Consider the following 11,765-nt stretch of genomic DNA (forward strand, 5'->3'; position numbering starts at 1 on the left):
CGCCCAGATCACAGGAACAGAAAATCAAAATAATACATTTTTTAAATAAATAAAATCCGTGTCTTAAATTGATGATGCATTCAGGGACACTAGGCTATATTCAAACGCCATATGCCAAGCTACATCTTATACATAACCAGGTGATAGCCTGACAGGATTTATTCTGCTTCTATGACAATCCAACAGAGACTGATCTCTTCACAACAACAAAAAACAGCCTCGATTTTAAAATCACATTACACACATATAAGTTGTTTTCAAGCACGTATCGCGAATGTAGCGGTGATTCGTTTAACATCGTAAACATTTGGTAGCCTACGGTTTGGGATTAAGTACAAAATACGATTGTTTTGCTACACAAAAACAGGTCATGTACATATTCTCAATATATGCTGTGTGCATGTACAGATAGATCAATATCACATGAGGCTACTTGACAGAATATTTGTTCATTGCAACACTACATATCTTATTTGGAGTGTACATCCAATCACTATCACCAATAATCAATATTAATATATATAAATTATATTCCTATTTACAGTGGCCCTGATTGTAAGAAGTGAATGGTGGATAATGTACACTTTTTTGGCTATTAACAGTGGAAGTGAACTGTCAAAATTTATAGTGAGGGATATGTAGAGTGGATTAAATCAAAGTAAACACACCTCTGTTCAAATGTCAGGTTATTATGACATCAAAATTGAGACCATTAATGTAACCTATACTGTATAATATAAGATACTAAGATCATGTGACGTGTGTTCAGAATGAACCAATCACATTCAAACTCATGCTAAAGCGGAATAATATAGCCTACACGCCTGCCATCATTTCATGCCTCTGAATTGCGAACAGTTTGAAGTAGCATTCCGAAGTTAGCATAAACCCTGCAGGTTTCTGCAAAAAAAAAAAAAAAAGACTGAAAAGCCTACTAGAACAGCTGAACTTTATCTGAGGTTAATCGGAGGGGGGTTAATTAGTGGCAGGTGTGTGCTGACACCCACTTAACATGCGTTCGGATGTGATTGGTTAGTTGTGAAAACAGCCACATGCGAGTTACATGAGGGTGTGAACACTTTTTCAACTACATTATGTAAATTTACTTTTACTTGAACTCTGTAAATGCCTCTTCTTCTTTTTTTTTTTTTTGATGAGATTTAAAGATTATAGTGGTGGAAAAAATTTTGAAGTAATTTATCTTGGTCTTTTTTAACATCACAAAAAAATTGAACATGGGTGTGTAGACTTTTTAATACCCATTGTTTGGAATGATAGACGGATAGAGGGAGGGATAGCACATAGCAGGATGGTAGGATGGAAGAACAGATGGGGTTGATGGGAGGATACAGTATGATAGAAGGATGGAGGGAAGAAAGGAAAAAGGGAATGATAGATAGATAGATAGATAGATAGATAGATAGATAGATAGATAGATAGATAGATAGATAGATAGATAGATAGATAGATAGATTTAGCTGGTCGGGTAGAAGCTGTAGTAGCCAATGTCCTTGGAGCAGGTCTTGTCCTCCCTGAGGAGGTCCGACTTGAGCGGGGACACTGCGTCCGGCACGGGGGTGGACGAGGGCGACATCCGCCTCCGTTTGACGGCCTCGAAGATGCCCGAGTCGCTGGAGTCAATCGACTTGATGGACGACGGCGTCTCGATCCAGCCCGACTCGGAGGTCACGTCTTTGGCCTTGGCCTCCTCAGAGCCCACGGGAGAGCGCTGCGTGGGGATCGAGTCGCCCTCCTCGGCCAGGCAGTTGCTCCTCCCCCCGATGGAGTTGGCGGGCCAGCAGGGGAACACGGAGCTCGCTTTGCCGCCGACTCCCCCGCAGTACTGCGGCGGGGTGCGTCCCCCCCACCCGGAAGGGTCCGCGTAATAGCCGAGGGCCCGGTTGGAGCAGCCCGCGGTGGGCAAGGGCAGGGCCTTGACGCCGGCCGCGGCGTACGACAGCAGGGTGGCGGCGTTGCCCGCGAAGTCGGCGGCCTCGTACGCCGAGGCGGCAAAGTCCAGTCGGTTGTTGGCAGGGGAGACGAACCAGCGCTGCGGGGCGCCGCCCACCGGGGGCTCGTCGCTCTGCAAGCTGTTGCCGAGGGGCACGCCGCGGTCCGCGCCAGCAGCCGCGGCCGCCGCCGCCGCCATGCCGGGATGGAAGCGAGATTTGGCGTAGGAGCTGACGAACTGCTCCTGGAGGAAGGGGCTGTGCACGGCGTAACGCGGCCCGGCCATGAGCTGCGAGCGGGGGGACTCGCCCGGGGACGGAGTGAGGCGGTCGATGTCGCAGCCTGTGTACACACTGGACACAAACACGCGCAAGAGAAACGACATGACGGCTCCAGCATGCAAACAAGTTCATGGTCAATAGAATGCGTGCAATTAGGTAGCCTACACACATTTGAAATTATTTTCAAAGAAATTAAATATGACCCCGCAATCACACTTTGACCTGTTTTATTATTATTATTATTATTATTATTATTATTATTATTATTATTATTATTATTATTATTATTATTATTAAAATTTGCTGGTCTTTTTCATTATATTTTTGTTCTTTATTTCCGGTTGTTATTTTTTTTTAAACTATTAGTATACATTTTGATTTTGCAGTACAATTTTACCAACAATATATATCTATATATATATATATATCTATATATATATATATCTATATATATATATATCTATATATATATATATATATATATATATATATATATATATATATATATATATACGCTAAAATAAAAATAGTGTAAATGTGTTTTATCATTAAAAAAAGAAACAATTAGTCATTTATTCTATTTCATACACATTGACTATCGTAATTACTTTTTTAAATCATGTTAAATTGTCATTTAAAATTATTTGATCATTATTAGTTCAATTATTATGACTTTTAGTGGTATCATTTTGTTTTAAAACTCAAACATATTTATATTATTATGCTATTTATTTATTTGTGTATTTATTTATTAGCTACTCACACAATAGTTTCAAAATCTGTTTTTTTGGTATGTTTTTTTTATTTAATTTTTTTATATCATGCTAATATTTAGCCTTGCAGCATTTCTAGCACGTCTCTCAAGATGCCCCAACTGGCCACTTGATTAGGTACACCAACAAACAGTTACCTTCAGCTGCACTAAAACAATTAAATAATAAAACATTTAAAAAAATTTTTTTTATTGCTTTCCATTCCATCCATGAACTATACACATAGCATAAACAATGTTTATTTTTTAACAAACGTCATTACATCAGTGTCTAAAGATGCAACCACTGGCCACTTGATTAGGCCACACAATACATCACAATGTAACCTTAAAATAATGAGAACGTCAGTGCTAGTTTTTTAAATAAAATTATTATGATTATGGTTGTATCCAATGAGGTGTGAAGAAATATCGTGCAGGCGATGGAAATAAAAAAAAGATGAATAAAATGGTCTAGAATTGCATTGGTTGAGTCACATTTTGGAGTTCAACGGTGGCGTCATCGTGTAAGAAATGCATCGTTTCAAATATCCGATAATAAACAAATCCAAGCTAATGATTGCAATTAATAAGGACTTATACAAATCTTACGTGTCATAGTTGTCCCGAAATCCTTTGGCAAAGGGGTTGTGGTCAATTTTCAGTTGCGTAATCTGTTGAAGGGAAAAGTGGACGCAGGCTTGGTTATCAGTTGTCACGTGTGCACATTCAGTAAATCGAAATGAATTGGAACCCTTTTTTTTCGTGCTCTTACGTCGGTGTTCTGGTAGGCGGTGACGGCGATGAACTGCGTCTCAGTGAAGGTGAACGTCTGCACTCTGCCGGGCTGGCTGCCGTCCTCCGTGCCGTCTTCGTTCACTTCCACCACGTGCAACCTCGGCTGGTACTTGTGCAGAGACTGCAGGACCACCATCTGCACCAAAAGCACACAAGCGCGCATGCAACAGACGACAAAAGATGAGTCGCGCATGCTGGGAAATCATTTCAGGAAAACAGCTTTCACGTGATGCCGTCCTATACCTGCCCCGTGTTGTTGGATGCCCCTTTATTGTTTGTCAGCTTTAATTTGCCGAAAGAGATCTCTTGACGCATCCAATGTGCACCCGTGTTTGGTGAATCCGGGTGCATATAAACTCGATTTCCTGCATGGGAACACAAATCTCAGAAATTCATCCGAGAACCTTGCAATGCAATTAAATCTGGGGATGGGGGGTTGTTTTGAATTCGAAGAACAAGAAAGGCTTTTCAATGAGGCTTGTTGCTTATTCTGTCGATATTTGTCGTTTGATGAGCATCCCAAAAATAAATTGTTTGAATTCTCTCAACTGAGCAGTGGAAGAAAAATATTGACTGAAAATTACAAGTTATTTCATTGCTTTTCAAATTTGAATTACAAAAATTAAATACATTTACCAACGTGTTGTTTATCGGGACCCTGAATCATATCAAAAATAAATAAAACATAATTCAGCTGTTGATACTATATCATCAAATATGCAATAATGACTGTAAACATTGTTTTTAAAATCCTACCAATGAGTGCCAAAAAATTTTTTTTTATTTAAAAAAAAATATATATATTTTTTAGCCTACCTATGATCAATCATTAGTAACATTTGCATGCAGCACTTAAATAACACAAATAGTGCTAAATTGAAATGCATTAAATCGAATTCAATGCGTGTAAACTGAACGACATTCAAAGACCTCACATATACAAAGTTTAAAATGTTGATTTTTTTATCAACTTTGCGTGTGTTATTTGACTAAAATGTTAAATAAAACAAATGTGCTGCTTCTAAAATAAATGTTTGTATTTTTTTTAAATCATTTCTTATTATTATTTTAGTCGTGCTCAATACATTAATTTATTCTAATGGGGAAACTGAGCACTAAATAATAATAATAATAATTATTATTATACAGCATATATAAAGTGCACCTTACCTACGACGTTGGTGTCGGCCTTCCCGCAGGGAACCCACTTGCCTCCCTGAAACCTCCAATGATTTGGATCAGCCAGGATAACATCCACAAAAATGTTGTAGTGAGCAGTTGGGTCTAGGCCTGAAATGTTGAAGCTTAAAAACGGAAACATCCTCCTATACAACACAAAGAAGGCCAGCATGTGAAAGAGTTTTTCGGGTTTTTTTTCATTTTATTTGATCATTATTATTATTATTATTTCTTTAAGTGCCCCTCACCGTCCCTGCTTGGTGATGATCATCTCCGTCTGGTGCCTGTGAAACTTGAGCCACAGGGCCCTGTTGCACAGATACACCTGCGCCTTCCCCGGCACCAGCCCGGCAGCCTGGACCGGGGAGAACTGGTAGAAGGCGCCTCCCTGGTACGCGGCTCCGTACTGCTGCGCGTACGGGTAGCCGGCGGCGGCCGGCGGCGGCGGCGGAGGAGGCGGAGGCGGGTAGCCCGGGGCCGCCGACGAGTTGCTCAGCAGGCCGTTGTAGGCTCCGTTGGCCAGCACCGGGTGGTGGTGGGCCACGTAGCGGCCGGGGCTGCCGATGGAGAAGGCGGCGTGCTGGCTCGGGTACGGGAACATGCTGGCTCCTGCGGAGGCGGACGGCGGAGAGAAGTTGCACTTGTCTCCCGCTCCTGCTCCATGGAGGGTGTGACCGTGACGGGCGTCGACGGCGTCTCCGTGCGCTGCACCGCCGCCGGGAGGGGAGAGTTTGCCCCCGCGCGCGTCCTTGGGGTCGGGGAAAGTGTCTGCCTCCGACTCATTCGTCATCTCCCTGGGGCTTTTTTTCACGGCTGAACTTCCCTCCGCGTGCTTGGAGATGATAGACGAACGATGCGCGTCCATTCCATCGCAGCCTGAAAGTGCGCTGCTCGCGTGCACGCGCTTCCCGGACGGGTCACTAGGCTGAGGCGAGATGTGCACTTGCATCACTCAACCTATAGATCCCCCTATAGTTTCCTCTTTCTATATATTTGTTGCTATTAGCATACGACTCCCACAATGCAACGCAGTGGTGGAGGGAAAAGGATGACGACTTGAAGCAATTCAGCTTGCGAGCATGCGGGAGAGCGTGCCTCTAATGAAAGCAGCACGCTGATTGGCTGAAGCTGCTTGGAATTTAATTAGGCACTACTTAATTAAGGATGAGGCAAGTGCAGGCATAGGGACCGGGCCACCACAAACAAAATCCGCAAATAACTCAAGCTCATTTTAATTGCTATTTAGAAGGAAACAAAAAAAAAACAGATGGGTCAAAAATAACCCAAATATGGTCAAAAAGGAACCAACGCAAATTTTGGGGTTATTTAATCCAAAAAGGTCTTCTTCTCTGAGGGTTAATACTTTTTGACCAAAGGGTTCTTTTTGAAATCTTAGAAATGCTGTGTCAAAAATAATCCAAATAGGGTCAAAAAGGGGCTTATTAATTACAAAAAAAAAATTGTCAAACAATTGTTTTGTCGGTTATTCATTTCACCCAACTCCTTCAGTTATTACTTTTTGACCAAAGTTGGGTTGTTTTTTAATTCTTAGAACTGCTGTGTCAAAAACAACCCAATGTTGGTAAAAAATTGGACTGACCCACAACTTCAGTCATTTTGATCCAATTTTGTGTACGAAAAAGTTGTGTGGGTCAAGTTGAACCAATAGCAGGTCGATCCATTTGTTGACCAAAATTGGGTTATTTAAAAAAACAGAACAATTATTATTAGTTTTTTAGTTATTTATTATTGGGTTATTTTTGACCCAGCAGTTTTGGGTTGTTCATTTGATCTCTGATGAGTTGTAAATCACCCAATTTTGTTAAAAAATAATAAAACTACTGTTACTACTACTACTACTACTAATAATAATAATAATAATAAACCCACTACTTGGGTATATTTAACCCAACTTTCTGGATTATTTTGTATAAAATCTAATATTTCTGTACAAAAAAAGTTGGGTCAAATTGACCCATTAAAGCAGGAGTCAGTTCATTTGTTGACCAAAATTGGGCTCTTTTTGACCAATTATTTTTCAGGGTGTAATATAAGCAGGGGATTGAAAAAAAAAAAAACATTTGAAAATTGAGAGAAAAAAAATGACCATGAATAAATGAGCTGCTTTTTATACAGTGCTTTATCCCATGGTGCCCAAAGTGCTTTACACAACCCCCAAGTCACTGATTTACATACCGGAGGTCAGCTGTTTCCATGTAGAACACTGGCAGGTCCACTGGGAGGGAGTAAATTCTGGCTCGATGTCTTGCTCAAGAACATAAGGATCAAAACCTGCAACTTCATGGTTGGGAGACAACCACTCTACCATTGAGCCATGTCGCCCTTGTAAGAGCTGAATCGGTTACCTCACAAAATCTGTCAATATCTGCATTTGATTCAAACATCGAATGGGTAAAAAATGGACCGACCCTACTTTTTGGGTTATTTATTTGACCCAAAAAAATTGGGTCAAATCAATAACTTAAATAAAAATAAAAACTTAATTTGACCCAAAAAGTTGGGTCAAATGAATAACTCACAAACCAACTCCAACACAAGGATTGTTTTGTAGAAAAAAAGGGTTGTTAAAACAAACCAAAAATTGCGTTGTTTTGTACAACCAATGACCCCAAAAAGAAAAAGAAAAAAATCCCACACAAAACAATCACATTTTAGGGGTTGTTTTGTGGGGAGAACAAAACAAAACCACCATATAAAAAAAAAAAAAAGTTGGGCCAAATTGACCCCAGTATCAGTCAAGCACTTTGTAACCCATAATTGGGTTATTTTTGACGCAGCTGTTGTTAGAGTGTAGGCTATTTATCTGAGTGTTTAGCTATTTTACCCTCGTTATTTACCTATTTATGCGCCATGAGTGCTAAAGTATGTCTGCCGTGGACATGAGTGGATTTATTATTCACATCAATGACAGACAGCCCATGACAGCTTAGTGCATGGAATGCCTTAAAATGTTTGTGATATAGCGTGAAATCACGGCGTCCCACTGAAGATGTGTTTATGAGTCCCAGGGCTGCTTAATATTTCATAGGCTCTGAAGTTATGAGCCAGTGCACTGATATCGGGGACATGGCACACTGAGCCGAGGGAAACGTTCCATAGCGGAGGGGTTGACTGTTGACTTTTTAATATTTGAAAGAAAAGATAATCACATTGATTTTGTCTGAGTGGACACTCACTGGCCTTTTCATTAGGTACACATGCGCAATGGAACCTATTTCTTATTACATAGTGATTTTTGTTTCAAGTTGATGGTTGTGAGGTGTTCCTAATGAAATGTCCAACGCCTCAAATTTGGCGTCCTAAAAAAAAAAGAGATTGAAAGCAATCAAGATATGACGACAGTAGATGCACTTGCATCGTCAAAGTCGTCAATGCAGTAGCCTGAAATGAAAGTTATCATCTGGATGATTCGTGTTATTAAAAAGAAATAGGGAAAAAAAATAAAAAATAGAAGCAACAGTAGTTGAGGTGACAAAGTCGCAGTGCATTGGGAGCAGCTGCAGCCACGGCTGCACAGTGAACACCTTGCACTCCGGCCTAATAAGCTTATTACCAAGGTAACACATGCTGCTGTTTGGGGGTGCTGGTGGTTGGGGGGAAGGGGGGGGGGTATGATGTCATACACACTTTTATACAGTATTTCTTTGGTTTGTAAGGGCAAATTCATCATTCCAGTTAACGATATTGATCAAAGTATTCCTATAACAAATGTGTCTAATCAAAATAAAATATGTGAACCCCAGTTAATTGCAGGGATACGTTTCATACCTGCGATAAGAAACCAAAAACAATTAAAAAAAAATAAAAATAATTAACACCTTCATACACTCTAAGCACTTTTAAACATGTCAAAACACACTTTTCAAAGTATTAATTACTTACTTTTTTGCAGGAATAAAAAAAAACACAATGAAAAAGACTCTTGCTGAATTCTTTAAGTTGTTTATTGGTCACTTCCTCTTGAAGTTCACTTCAAAAGAGAACTAAACATTGTATATTTAAACCTGGAAATGTCCAACCAAATCATGCACTTTTTGTCTAAAGAAAAAAGTATATTAGCGTAACAAATCATGTAAAATGCTGGGCTATATATCTGTGAGTAAAATTGTACTTTGAATATTTTTGGTTTAAATACACCATTTTTAATTTCCATTTCATTCATTGAATGGTTATCATTACTGTAATGTCTATGCTAATTTCCGCTAGCCAGTCTATTGTGTTACATTATATCTCAGCATTAAACTAGCCGACTTCCATTATGTTTGGATTGGTTGAACATTTTGGTGTTAAATATACAATGTTTATAGTTCCCTTTTGTTTTGCGAGTCATTTCATAAATCAATACGTTTCCATGCCTTTGAGAGGGTTAAAAATACTTCACTTTGTTGTTTTGTTCTATAGTCTCCTTAGAACAGGGATTTGGATTTTCAGAGACTTTCCACTCCAGTTGAATAAAAACAACAGCACCTTAATTGGCATTCAGTGCACCCTGAACAGCAAAAGGGTAGGAAGGAGGCTTGGCGGCTGTACTGCATTGTCGCGTACGGAGCTTGTGCCTCTAATGAACATTGAGGTCATTAAACAGTAAGGCTGAAGGGTCCAGTAATCTATTGCTGTGAAAGGTGCAAGCACGGGCTTGTCCGGACCCGAGCGCGAGAGGAGGTTACTCTGGGATTGCTTAATTACAGGATTATGGTTCACTTCCAACTCTGATCTTTTAATCAGCACAATGAACGGGCTTGAACCGACCAATGCGGTTATACCTGTGAAGAATTACTCACCTGGATGCCTCCGGGAGTTGCTCATCTCATTCCACTGGCCCAAAAGAATGGAGATGATCGCCAACGTGTGTGTTACTTTAAAAAATACGTTTAAATTCAATTTGTTTGGAAAAAAAATTTGGAAAAAAAAATGAAAGAAGTAAAAACTTTGAAAAGTCATTATATGTAACACATTTTTATGAAATGTTCTGCTGCTTTAACTGAACACTGAAAACAAAACAAAACAACAGCAACCAACATAAAACCTCTGGCCCCATGGTGGAATAAGCCACCTCCGGAAAATAAATGGGGGGGGAGGGGAGAAGAGGGGAACGCCCATCTATTAGTTACCCACAAACAAAAAATGAATTGACAAAACAAAAGTGAATGAATACATTTCCCTTTTAGAGGTACGAGGACCTCAGGCAGCTAACAGAGAATTAGCAACATTTTTGATAAACATCTAAGTTTACACCTCCTTTTGTTTTTTCTTTTTTTTAATTGATTATACAGCCCCACAATACACTTCAAACTGAAAACATTTTGTGTGACTCCATTACAAATAAGCAATGCTTCCAACGTAGCAGCCATGGCTAACATCGGCTTATTTACAATGCTAATGCTAGTACAGTATTGCTAGCGCTGCCATTTGTGTCAAAGCTGGATTGATACGCGTTCCAACAACACACTTTCTTAAGCGCGTTCCTTTATGTTTAGACTCAAGGGTGGGTTTTGTGATACAATGCTGCTAATTTTGCTAGCTGTATTAACACTGTAAACGACGCGACTTCATCTGCTACACGCGAACAAATGAGCAGAGTTGTATCAACCATCAACACAGCAATTCGTTCCTTGCCAAGCTAATAAAGTGGCTCAGTTTTGATTAGAACGGTCAGAGATGTCATTCATTTAACAATATGTTTCTTATTGCTTTTCAGCTACTTCCGATGGAAAGACAGACATGTCCTGTCAGTTAAAAGTGGGCTTTTGGATTCAGCTTTTGTGTTTTGGATGTCATTAGGTTGTTGTAAAAAGAGAGAAAAACTTAAACGAGATTTAAAATGTCCTTTTTACATTACAAGCTGCATCACCTCTTCTTTATTATTCCGATTGCTGTCGTGCCAAAGGAATGTGTGCGGGCCACCTGGGTCTAATCTAATCAATGTGAATGACAAGGAGAGAAAAAGGGCCCAAAGTGAGCACCAGCTCGGGGACTTTACCTAATGCCCACTACTGTCACTTCAATGATATGATCACAGCACAGTAAATGACAACAAAATTATAGCCAGCACACAGCGAGGGGACACACGGCGTGCTACTCCAGTCAGGTGAAATTGCCTTTTTTTTTTCCCTTTTTTTCTTTTTTTTCCCAACCACGGAATGGCATGTCTCTTGTCGGATGGGTAAACATTTCCTTGTCAGGCCAGTAATAAGGAATGAGGCGCGCTGGGCCTGGACTAAGAGGATAGAGCCAAGGTTATTTGGAATTCATGACAGGTAGTGGCTTATATTACAGTGGCACTAAAAATTTCATGGGAATGCATTTAAGATGGCCCTTAAGTTATTTATATGTTGTTTGCCACATGTCACATTGCAATTTCCGTCAATAAATCAAAGTGAAAGGGAAGAAAAATCCTCTTTTTTTCCCCTCAACTTTGACTCCAAGACGATGCATGTCAAGTGTTTAATTAAGTTGTTTGGCTAATCCCGTGACTATGCTAATATGAGCCGCCCCTGTGTGTCAATGGGAATCGGCGTTGCTCCCTGACAGGAAAGACAGCTGGAGGCCTGCAAAGGGGCGGAGTGGGCAGTTGTGGCTTTTTAAAGTCTCATTAGCCGGCCTCCCTGGACACGCGGCGACACGCGTCCGTACGCGCAAGTGCCCTCCTACACCTGCTCATTATAGTGGTGTCCTGAAAGGACGCAAGCCAATGCGCAGCCAGCACTTCACCGCAAAGCTCTCACAAATTAACCTCAGAGCAGGTGATTGTGGCGTTCAGTGGAAATGTAGGTGTGCTTAACAAA

At 40.5% G+C, this 11,765-nt stretch overlaps 1 protein-coding gene across 1 annotated transcript; it reads right to left on the reverse strand.

Moving 5' to 3' along the window:
* Positions 1 to 1,238: 1,238 nt before the first annotated feature.
* On the reverse strand, positions 1,239 to 5,923 carry tbr1b (T-box brain transcription factor 1b). Its single transcript, XM_086090368.1, has 6 exons — positions 5,208 to 5,923; positions 4,951 to 5,105; positions 4,024 to 4,145; positions 3,758 to 3,916; positions 3,595 to 3,656; positions 1,239 to 2,303 (listed from the first exon to the last, which is right to left on the reverse strand). Exons 1-6 carry the CDS (start codon positions 5,906 to 5,908, stop codon positions 1,475 to 1,477), a joined length of 2,028 nt encoding a protein of 675 aa, XP_085946494.1. The 5' UTR covers positions 5,909 to 5,923; the 3' UTR covers positions 1,239 to 1,474.
* Between the last annotated feature and the right edge of the window lie 5,842 nt (positions 5,924 to 11,765).

Source organism: Leptonotus elevatus, chromosome 12 (genome assembly GCF_054856555.1).
Source record: "Leptonotus elevatus isolate MCC_2025b chromosome 12, RoL_Lele_1.0, whole genome shotgun sequence".
NCBI classification, from domain to species: Eukaryota; Metazoa; Chordata; class Actinopteri; order Syngnathiformes; family Syngnathidae; genus Leptonotus; species Leptonotus elevatus.

Excerpts from the sequence above, each read along its gene's own strand:
- tbr1b (XM_086090368.1), bottom strand. The coding sequence starts at position 5,908 with ATGCAAGTGCACATCTCGCCTCAGCCTAGTGACCCGTCCGGGAAGCGC. Across the intron at positions 5,106-5,207 it reads ATCATCACCAAGCAGGGACG|GAGGATGTTTCCGTTTTTAA; the intron begins GTGAGGGGCACT and ends TGTGTTGTATAG. Across the intron at positions 4,146-4,950 it reads GGCCGACACCAACGTCGTAG|GAAATCGAGTTTATATGCAC; the intron begins GTAAGGTGCACT and ends GTTCCCATGCAG.